At 37.1% G+C, this 12,039-nt stretch overlaps 1 protein-coding gene across 22 annotated transcripts in view; it reads left to right on the forward strand.

The window, feature by feature from the left end:
- The window catches only part of NCOR1 (nuclear receptor corepressor 1), a 150,400-nt gene that overhangs the window by 43,463 nt on the left and 94,898 nt on the right, over positions 1–12,039 (forward strand). For all 22 annotated transcript variants that reach the window (XM_049109479.1, XM_049109481.1, XM_025428247.3 and 19 more), the window contains exon 5: positions 4,304–4,486. In XM_049109479.1, the coding sequence (XP_048965436.1) occupies positions 4,304–4,486 (183 nt within the window). The remainder of the gene's footprint in view (positions 1–4,303; positions 4,487–12,039) is intronic.

Raw genomic sequence — 12,039 nt, forward strand, 5'->3', positions numbered from 1 at the left:
GAGCTACCCAGGCATTCCATGCCATATCTTTTTCCATTCATCAATTGAATGGACATTTGGTTTCTCTCCAGAGTTTGACCTGTAGCTCTATTATGTTGGAAAGAACTACTTTATATGTAACTATTTTTTGTGACATTTTAAACAATGTGTATGGTGAATTTATGAGAAGGTTCTATTAAGATCATACCTCTTCTTGTGTTTATTGTTACTTGACTTTTGTGAAATGCATGTTTGTGGATTATGCCTTTATTTTATAGTTGCTTAGTTTATCTTTTTTTTTAAACTGTGTATTTTGCTTATCATTAAATATGCAGATTAGGAAGTACCTGGCACTTAGTAGGTACTGAATAAATACTTGTTTTAGAAATAATAAAGTATTTCCTTGATACTCTTTTTAACAGTACAGGGTTAAAACTTTTACTATCCTTGCCTTTCCCCCCTTTTCGATAGCAAATCTTTTTCCCATAATGTTTATTTACCTTTGTGGCTGATGGCTTTTCCAGCATGAGATCAGATAAGTAAGTACTCACACGTTTTCTTCGAGTTTTTATGCAATGAAAAGTGATTTAAAAGATAGGCTCAAGGCAGGATCCCGGGGGCCCCAGGATCGAGTTCCGCATCAGGCTCCCTGCAAGGAGCCTGCTTCTACCTCTGCCTATGTCTCTGCCTTCTCTCTGTGTCTCTTGTGAATAAATAAATAAAGTCTTAAAAAAAAATAGTGAATATAGGGGCACCTGAGGGCTCAGTCAGTTGAGCATTCAACTCCTGATTTTGGCTCATGTCATGATCTCAGGGTCATGAGATCAAGCCCTGAGTCGGGCTCTACACTGAGTGTGGAGCCTGCTTAAGATTCTCTCCCTTCGGGGATTCCTGGGTGGCGCAGCGGTTTGGCGCCTGCCTCTGGCTCAGGGAGCGATCCTGGAGACCCGGGATCGAATCCCACATCGGGCTCCTGGTGCATGGAGCCTGCTTCTCCCTCTGCCTATGTCTCTGCCTCTCTCTCTCTCTCTCTCTCTCTCTCTCTCTGTGACTATCATAAATAAATTTAAAAAATTAAAAAAAAAAAAAAGATTCTCTCCCTTCCCTCTACCCTTCTACCCCGCCCAATAAATAAATAAAATAGAGTGAATATAGGGGTGCTTGGGTTGCTCAGTTGGTTAAGTGTTGGACTCTTGACCTTAGTTCAGGTCTTGATCTCAGGTTTGGGAGTTAAAGCTTCATGTTGGACAAGGAGCCTACTTAAAAAAGTAAAAGATAGTGAATACGTCTGCAGTTTATTTAAAAAAAAAAAAAAGTAGGTGTGTGCATATAGAGAGAATGCAAAAATAGCAAAATGTTAACCAGTGAAGGATAAAGGATAAATGCTTATTCACTATGCTATTCTTTTAACTTTTAGGTAAATTTGAAAATTTGCAAAATAATAGATTAGGTGGGGGAAAAGCTTTTTTGTGATCCACTAGAAATGAGCTCAACTTCTGGGATTTTTGAGGCCTGCCTCACTGTGTGAAATATATGCATTATAACCTGTGGGTTTATAAGAAATGTTTTACAGCCCTAAAAAAAAAATACAGTGAATAAAAGTCTTCTTCCAAGGCTGAAAAAATTGCAATAAATGTTATTTATAGCTGTAGAATATTTTAGCAGAAAGGGATCTTAAAGTCTCATTCATTAAAATGTGACATGTTGGATCAAAGTACATCCACAGTACATCCATTTGATAGTAGAGAAAAAAAATCTGTTCATTTTTCTGTTTGTATGTTTTTTATTTTATTTTATTTTTTAAAAGATTTTATTTATTCATGAGAGACACACACACACAGAGAGGCAGAGACATAGGCAGAGGGAGAAGCAGGCTCCATGCAGGGAGCCTGATGTGGGACTCCATCCCAGGCTTCTAGGGTTGTGCCCTGGGCTGAATGCTGGTGCTAAACTGCTGAGCCACCCAGAGATCCCCATTTTTTGATTTTATATTGAATTGTAGAGTTCACATTTTGGAAATGATTTTTTTCATTTGCCTTTTAAATTTGTTATTACTATCTCGATAAATAGAAAATTGTCTTTATTTTAATCCGTCAGTGTTTTTTTTTTTTTAGATTTTATTTATTTATTCATGAAAGGCACAGAGAGAGGGGCAGAGGCACAGGCAGAGGGAGAAGCAGGCTCCATGCAGGGAGCCTGACATGGGACTCGATCCCAGGACTCCAGGATCACGCCCTGGGCGGAAGGCACGTGCTAAACCGCTGAGCCACCCAGGGGTTCCCCCCCCCCTTTTTTTTTTTTTAAATATCTTTTGCTATTGGCTTTTCTGAGCCTAAGATACATAAATACCCTTTTTTGTTTGTTGGAGGCACCTTGTGATTTGCTAATAAATCTTATGTAAGTATTTGCTGTTATTTGGCTTTTATTGTGATATATGAGGTAGAAATCTCTTTTCTAATATAGCTTGTGTTCCAACACAAGATTATAAACTCCACGAGGGTGAGCATCATATCTGTTTTGTTCACCTCTCTATCTAGTGCTTGTCATTCAAGGAATTGGTTTTTTGATAAATTAACTAGAATGGAGATCAGTGGAAAATATTGCTTTGTAATAGTTCTTAGGGCATGCATCAGATCACCTGAGGAGCATTTTCAAAATCTGCAGAATTGAAATATAATCTGTTTTGCTATTACAGATGTTCTATAACACAAATAAACTCATATGCATATGGTAGGAGAATGTATTCATGTGACATGGAAGTCTTGGTGGTGGTTCATAAGTGATTTTTTTCCTGCATATTAATATTTTAAAGCTCTCAGGATCAAGCTGTCTCTCATAATCAAAAGAAGTAGCCTTCATGATGTCTGAAGGACCTTAAGAAGATTTGGAAATTAGTGCATTCAAGAACTGCTCTGCTTTTCACTGATTAAGCTAACTAGTGGAGATTCAAGTGTCAAAAAGAAATTGTAAAGATCTTATCTCCTGTTTTTTTTTTTGTTTTTAAAAGTTGATAAAGATGTTGTATCCTTGGATTTTTGGATTTTTAAATTTTGATTAACTGGATTTTTTATTTTGATGAAAAATACTGTTTTCTACTGGAAGCAAATGATTTCAAGGATTTGCATCTTAACAACAGAAGCATGGACAACTGGGTGTAAAGCTAGCAAAGATTGACTGTAGGCTGATTGTAAATGATACCGAAGCTTCAACTATTAGAATTACTCTATTAGAATTGTTACTGTTTTTGTTAATGCTCTACTTACACAGTTGTACAGGTTTTAAGTAATAGCCATAATCCTCTTATCCCTAGAAGTCTTATATTTAGCATATACTGTTACAGAATACGAGATTTTTCAGGAATACACATTTTAGCTGAAATCTCTGTTTCAAGGTATTTTGGAACAAGTATCCAGGTATAGTTATGTGCGTTCTTGGCTAGAACTACTGATTTCTCAGTTACTTAGTTGTTATTTAATATATTTAGGGCTCAATGGTCCTCTGAACTATGCTCACTCTAAGCTTCTCATAGCCTGAAGAAAACTAGTACCTTAATCGAAAATTCATCTGCTTTACAGTATTGCTTATATCTTCACCTTAGACTGGAAATTAATAGACTGTGTGTGTGTGTTTTGGTAGGGTGGTAGATTTTGGGTGGGGGGTGGTTTCATTCTGCTGTAATTCTCTAGGAATTTGGAGGTGGAATGGATGACCTATTTGGCTTAAGAGATCTTATATATGCCATAGTGTGGCAGGCTTAGTTGCCCTTAAAGGGACAGGCCTAGGTGATAGTAGCGACAGAAGTTCCTAGGTCATTACTGTATCTGATTATTGGCCCTTGGAAAGCCTGAAAACTTTTTGTTAGGAACTCTTGGCCATATCATGGCTGTTAAGTTGGGTGGGCATGCAGATTTTACATGGAGTTCATAATTTTCCTAGCCAACCAGTTCAGACCTTTGGAAGAACCATTGTAAGGAACTGGTTAAGAAATTGATATCTTCCTTTGTCATGGTTGCATTATTATTTCCCCAGATATACCTTATAGTCTCACTGGTGTTACACTAAAGCTGTTTGGCTGCTTTAGCCACCTCGTTCTATATAGCTTTTAGGATATTCAAAATAGTGAATGATATATCTGCACTATGAAACTGGTATAAACATCAGTGGGGCATGTCGTGTTGTGTGCATGTATGAGAATTGCTACTATTGGATATCAGAGACATAGCATATATATCTCTGCTATGTTTTAAAATGGACTACTTCAGTTAGAATCTTGACATATACTGGCTATTAGTGAGGAATAAATTATTGATTTTCTCCTCTAAAGGATCCAGCATTTGGAGGCAAACATGAAGCTCCATCCTCTCCAATCTCTGGGCAACCATGTGGAGATGATCAAAATGCTTCACCTTCAAAACTTTCAAAGGAAGAGTTAATACAGAGTATGGATCGTGTAGATCGAGAAATTGCAAAAGTAGAACAGCAGATCCTTAAACTGAAAAAGAAACAAGTAAGTGTCTGATTTCACTGGTATTTTATTGATATTCTAAGAACGTATGTTTTTCTAAAGAAGATAATGTCAAATTTCCCTGGTTTTTCAACTTGATGTAAATAGAATCATGCATTGTATATTCTTTTACTTGTTGTTTTTTTTTTTTTTTTTTTTTTGGCTCTTAGTTTCCTTAGCTGCATCCACTCATTTCCCCTGCTGTATTGTCTGATTTTATAGATAGCAAAACTTGTTTGTCCATTCTATTTTTGATCTTACTGGATGGGTTGTTTATTGTTTGTTGCTGTTTCATACAAGGGTGCTGTTTTTTGGTTCAAGTGTAAACAGATTTTCTAGGGTACATGCACAGGAATGGCATTGCTTGACTTGAGAGTATGCACATCTTTGAGGGTGTTAGATGATACCATATTTGCTAAAATGGCAGTACCATTTTACATTCCTACTGGCAACGTGTAAAAGTTCTGGTTTGTGCATATGCTCATCTTCACCTGATAATTTTTTTTTCAACTGGATGTGAAATAGCTCTCACTGAGGTTTTTTTTTTTTTTTTTTTTTTTTTTTTTTTTTTTTTTTTAATTTTTATTTATTTTATGATAGTCACAGAGAGAGAGAGAGAGAGAGGCAGAGACACAGGCAGAGGGAGAAGCAGGCTCCATGCACCGGGAGCCTGACGTGGGATTCGATCCCGGGTCTCCAGGATCGCGCCCTGGGCCAAAGGCAGGCGCTAAACCACTGCGCCACCCAGGGATCCCTCTCACTGAGGTTTTAATTTGCATTTCCTTTTTTAGGAATGAGAGCTTATTTTCGTTTATTTATGGGTTATTGGTGTTCCTACTGTGGTTTGTTATTTTGCCATTTTCTTAATTTTACTATTTCCTAAAATCTCTTGTCAGTTATGTGTAAGGCAGATATCTCCTAATTTGTGGCTTGTAATTTTGCTTTTTGGGGATGAGAGGAGGGAGGATTTTTAAAAAATATATATGTATTCAAATTAAAAATTCACATACAATAATATTCATCCTTTGAAAGTATACAATTTTCATGGCTTTTAATATATTCATAAAGTTGTGCAACTATCACCACTATGTAATTCCAGAACATTTTTATCACTTCAAAAAGAAACCATAAATCTGTTAGCAATTACTCTCTATTCCCTCTCTCCCTGGTCCCTGGCAGCCACTAGTCTGTTCTGTATCTATGTAGATTTTTATCTGGACGTTTCAGGTAAATAGAATCATATAATATGTGACTTTTTGTGTCTTGCTTCTTTCATTTAGCACATTTTTAAGATTCACCCATATTATATCTTACATCAGCACTTCACTCCCTTTTATGGCTGAATAAAATTCTGCTTCATGGATATTCTGTGTATTGTTCAATCATCAGGTGATAAGCATTTGGGTTGTGTTCACTTTTTGGCTGTTTTTGTTTGTTATGAGAAATGCTGCTATGATATTCATGTACTAGTCTTTTTTTTTTTTTTTTTTTTTTTTTTTTTTTTTTTTTTTTTTTTTTTTTTGTACTAGTCTTTTTATGTGGCCATATTTTTTTCAGTTCTCTTGGATATATACCTAGGAGTGAAATTGCTGGGTTGTATGGTAAATCTGTGTTTAAATTTTTGAGAAACTGTGATAATGTTTTTTTTTGTGTGTGTGTGTTACATAATGTGTTTTTTTTTTTTTTAGTTTAATTTACCAACATATAGCATAACACCCAGTGCTCAACCCACCAAGTGCCCCCCTCAGTGCCCATCACCCAGTCACCCCAACCGTCTACCCACCTCCCCTTCCACTAACCCTTGTTCATTTCCCAGAGTTAGGTGTCTCTCATGCTTTGTTACCCTCACTGATATTTTCACTCATTTTCTCTCTTTTTTTTCCCTTTATTCCCTTTCACTAATTTTTATATTCCCCAAATGAATGAGACCATATATGTTTGTCCTTTTCCGATTGACTTATTTCACTCAGCATAATACCCTCCAGGTCCCTCCACGTCAAGGCAAATGGTGGGTATTTGTCGTTTCTAATGGCTGAGTAATATTCCATTGTATACATATACCACATCTTTATCCATTCATCTTTTGATGGACACCGAGGCTCCTTCCACAGTTTGGCTATTGTGGACATTGCTGCTATAAACATTGGGGTGCAGGTGTCCCGGCGAAACTGTGATAATGTTGACCATAGTGGCTGCACCATTTTACACTCCACCAGCAGTGTGTGAGGAAGGGTTCCACTTTCTGTATTTCTTTGTCAACATTTTTTTTTTTTTGATAGCCATACTAGTAAATGTGAAGCAGAATCTCATTGTGATTTTGATTTTAATTTCCCTAATGTTTAAAGGTGAATGTCTTTTCATGTGCTTGTTGGCCTTTTGTATCTTTTCTTTACAGAAATATCCAGATTCTGGCCTCATTTTTTAGCTGGATTATTTGTCTTTTTAAGGCTGAATAGTAAGAGTTCTTTATGTATTCTGGACACTCAGACATGTGATTTGCAGATATTTTCTCTCATTCTGTGAGTTGTCTTTTTACTTTCCTGATAGTACCCATTTGTGTACAAAAGGTTTTTTCCCCTCTTGATTCATGTAAGTATTTATTGAGCAACTAGGGTGATACAAAGGTAATTAAAACATGATCAAAGAGGTGAGTCATATGCACAAATAACAGAGCAAAGTATAAGGTTCACTGGATCACAGCAGTCAGATGAAAGTGCTTTGGGAAATCAGAAGAGAGATTGCTTCCAGCCTGGAAGGGGGGTGTGGGTGGGTGGCAAACCAGGAACAGGGATTGAAATTAAAATAGAAGACTTTCGTCTAGATTGTTGATTTTCAGTATGGACTATATTTGTCTCTCTTTTTCCTCTCCCCATCTTTGGGCTTAATTTACCAGGACCGTTCAGCGTGCTTTTTCTAGACTTGCTTGCATTTTTGCTTTAATGTCTTCTACAGAAATAGATATGTTTGCTGTTTTAGGACTCTTCTTCTTCTTCTTCTTCTTCTTCTTCTTCTTCTTCTTCTTCTTTCTTCTTCTTTTTCTTCTTCTCCTCCTCCTCCTCCTCCTCCTCCCCCCCTTCCCCTTCTCCTCCCCCCTTCCCCCCCCTCCTCCTCCCCCCCTCTTTAAAATAATGATTTGTGACCTTTTGATCTTGGAATTAATGGTTTTGAGTCTTTTCCATTCTGGTTTGATGTGTGTGAGTGTGTGTGACTGTGTGTGTGTGTGCCTTTTTGGCTGGAGTATTGAGGATCAGTTTCTTTACTGGAGCTTTTTTCTCAGCTTCCTCATCCTTATCAGCCAGTTTCACTTTTTTTTTTTTTAAGATTTATTTATTTATGATAGACACAGAGAGAGAGAGAAAGGCAGAGACACAGGCAGAAGGAGAAGCAGGCTCCATGCCGGGAGCCCGATGCGGGACTTGATCCTGGGACCCCAGAATCGCGCCCTGGGCCAAAGGCAGGCGCCAAACCGCTGAGCCACCCAGGGATCCCCCTAGTTTCACTTTTTTTAATGTGGAAACTTGCTGTCACAGGGGACGATCACTTTCCAGATATGCTGTGGAGTTTCACACCTTTACCTTCTGACTTTTCATTCTCCACCACAGCTGCTAGGTGCTGTCCACATGTACAGGGCCTGAACCACATTTAGATCACAGGTGGTGTTATTTCAAAGCCCCCAAGGGAAACCATTGCTATACAGATGTTTTCAAAATTGCCAATGTTAACTTAAGTTGGACTGCCTTTATAATTCATTGCCTCTGCTTTAACAGTATGCAATTTATCTTTGGCATCAGTCCCCAGACTGACCATTCTTAAAGGTAACTGGTGCTCATTTTCATCATTATCCACTTTACACTGATACTCTTTGACCTTTGTTGGCCTCACAGCTGAAAAGATATTTCTGGGGCCTCATGGGGCTCATTTCCTATAGTCCACTGAATCTTCTGTGGGGTAGGAGTCTTGTGTGGGAGAGAGGGCAGCCTGAGAGAAAAGACTCCCGTTATAGAGAACAGCCGTGTAGGACTGAATCACACCAGGGCCAAAAGTTTTTAATAGTGATGAAGCACGGTTTATATTCTTTCATTACTTGAGATTTTGGTGTCATATCCGAGAAACTATTGCATAATCTAAGGCCACAAAGATTTATTCCTATGTTGTTTTTTTTTAAAGATTGATTGATGACACACAGAGAGGCAGAGACACAGGCAGAGGGAGAAGCCAGGCTCCCTGTAAGGAGCCTGATATGGGACCTGATCCCTGATCCCTGATTCCGGGATCATGCCCTGAGCTGAAGGCAGATGCTCAACCGCTGAGCCACCCAGGCATCCCTATTCCTTTGTTTTCTTCTGTAAATTTTATTGTTTTAACTCTTAGATTTAGGTCTTTGAGCCTAAATTTGTTATTTGGTCAACAGAATTTGTTTAGATCTTATACGAGACAACCCTGGGATCATTAAAATAGTTGATTATATTTTCCTTTTAAAAGCTTCATAGTTTTGGGGTGCCTGGGTAGCTCAGTCAGCTGGGCATCTGACTTTTTGTTTTTTTAAAGATCTTATTTATTTACTTAGCACAAGTGGAATGAGGGGCAGAGGGAGAAGCAGAGTCCCCACTGAGCAAGGAGCTCATGGCATCTGACTCTTGATTTCAGTTCAGGTCACGATCTCAGGGTTGTGAGAATGAGCCCTGCATCAGACTCTGAGCTCAGCTGGAGCCCCTCTTCCTGCTCCTGTGTGCTCTCTCTCTAAATAAATAAAATCTTAGAAAAGAAAATGAAAGATTCATAGTTTTGTTTCTTACATTATTCTTTTTTTTTTTTTTTTTTAAGATTTTATTTATTTATTCATGAGAGACACAGAGAGAGGCAGAGACATAGGCAGAGGAAGAAGTAGGCTCCCCACAGGGAGCCCAGTGCGGGACTCAATTCCAGGTCCCGGGGATCATGACCTGATCCAAAGGCAGACGCTCAACCACTGAGCCACCCAGGTGCCCTTCTTAACATTATTCTTAATCCACCAGAAATTGATTCTTTGATGTCTCTGCCTCAAGGTAGGGGACACATTCATTTTTTTAACCTATGGATAATTTTTTTAAAAGATTATTTATTTATTCATGAGAGACACAGAGGCAGAGATATAGGCAGAGGGAGAAGCAGGTGATGCGGGACTCAATCCCAGGATCCTGGGATTACAACTTGAGCCAAAGGCAGTCACTCAACCACTGAGCCACCTAGGTGCCCCCTATGGATAATTAATTGCAAAGTTCATCCTTTTCCAACTGTTCTACAGTTTTAGCTCTAATATAATTCAAATTTGCATCTATATACCTATTGATTTCTGGGTTTTGTGTTTTTATTTATTGCCCTTTTTGGGGTATTCATGCAGAAATACAATACTATTCTCCTAAATGCTACCACTTTATAATAAGAATTCTTTTCCAGTAAGGTAAGCCGTACTTCTACAGGCATGTTTTAGCTATTTACAATTTTCTTACCCTCTCATGTAACTTTTAGAACCAAATTTTTTGATTCTCTAAAACATCTTTCTGGAATTTTTATTGGAATCCTATAAAATATAGACATCAGTTTGGGAAGGATGAAATCCTGATGACATTGAGTCTTCCAATCCATGAATGTGGTATATCTGTCCATTTATTTATGAAGTCTATCATGTTTTATTTCTTTCTGTTCATAAATAATCTATATGCCTTGCAGTTAATTAAACTCCACTTTATGTTTTTGATGCTCTTGTTAATATCTTTTTAAAAATTACATTTTCTGTTGCTTTTGATTTTTTTTTTTTAATGTAGACCAGCAATGTCCCTAAATTATCCTTTTAATGCTAATTTCTTATTTGTAGATTGTTTTGGGTTTTCTTTATAGGTAATGATCATATCAATAGTTTTGTTTTTTTTTTTTTAAGCCAGTTTTCTTTCTTTTTTCTTTTCTTTTCTTTTTTTTTTTTTTTTTTTTTTTTTCAGTCCTTAAACCTTTTTGTTACTTTTCCTTACTTTATTCTCTGATTAGGACTGCAATAGAAGGTTGAAAGTGATTATTCTTGGTCTTTTCTGCTTTTAAAGGAATACTTCTCCTTTTTAACACTGATTATGGTGTCTGTTTTTGTAGACATCCTTTCTCAGTTTGGGAAAGAACTCTTCCATTCTAGTGTGCTAATAAGTAAGAGTTTTAATCATAAAGAGATGTTGAGTTTTATCAAATGCTTTTCTGCCTAAATTTACTGATCATATAATTTTTGCCCTTTAATATATTAATATAATCAATGACACTAATTTTTTTTCTGGTGTTAAATAACCTGTGGATTTCTAGATTTAACCTTAGTAAGTAATGATATATTATCTATTTTTTTTATAAATTGCTAGACTTGCTTTGTTAATATTTACTTTGGGATTTTTGTAAGTTTTTACTTGTGAGCGTGATCAACCTGTAATTTTCTTTTTTTGTGTTGTTGTCTGGTTTGGTAACACATGATGCTAATGTCATAACATTTCTAAAGTCTGTAATAGTTTGAGGAAGATAATAATCGTTTGTTCTCTGAGTGTTTGGTAGAACTTGGTAAAATCAGCTGGATCTGACTGGTATTTTGTGTATGTGAAGATTTTTAAAATTCAACTTAAAAAAACTAAGTTCTATTTCTTTTGAATATAATTTTTCTCTTTATATTTTGGAATATAATTATATATTCTATATCCTAAGTTTCTGCTTCTCATTTCCTTTCTTTGGTTTTATTCTGCTATTTTGTAACTTTTTTTTTTTAAGGTTTTATTTATTTATTCATGAGAGATAGAGACAGAGAGAGAGAGAGAGAAAGGGAGGGAGGGAGGGAGGGAGGCAGAGACACAGGCAGAGGGAGAAGCAGGCTCCATGTAAGGAGCCGAGGTGGTACTCGATCCCGGGTTTCCAGGATCAGGCCCTGGGCTGAAGGTGGTGCTAAACCGCTGAGCCACCCGGGCTGCCCTCTTTTTATAACTTTATAACATTAATTTCTTCAGCCTTTTTTCCCCCCTTTTTTTCTTCTCTCCATGTACTAGTTTTAGTAAGTTTTAATTTGCAATACTTATTATTATCCATTATGGTTTCTTTTTTGACCCCTGTATTAATTAAAAGTGTTTTCAAGTTTTTAGGTATATAATTTTTTTCTTGATTACTTTTGGCTATTTGATTTCTAATTTTATTGTGGCCAGAGTGTGGTCTTTAGTACTCAGTCTTTTGAAATTTTTGGTACTTGAATTTTGGCTTCATATTGATGGTAGAAGGCCACTTCCCTTTGTGGCCTTAGATTATGCTTTTTTTTTTTTTTTTTTTTAAGATTTATTTATTCATGAGAGACACAGAAAGAGAGGCAGAGACACAGGCAGAGGGAGAAGTAGGCTCCCTGTAGGGAGCCCGATGTAGGACTCAAGCCCAGGACCCAGGGATCATGACCTGAGCCAAAGGCAGATAGATGCTCAACCACGGAGCCACCCAGGCGCCCCTTATGATCAGTTTTTATAAAAATACTTTGGTCATACTTGAGAAGAATGTAAATTCTGTACTTAAAATTT

The sequence above is a fragment of the Canis lupus genome, chromosome 5, assembly GCF_003254725.2.
Source record: "Canis lupus dingo isolate Sandy chromosome 5, ASM325472v2, whole genome shotgun sequence".
Classification (NCBI taxonomy): Eukaryota; Metazoa; Chordata; class Mammalia; order Carnivora; family Canidae; genus Canis; species Canis lupus.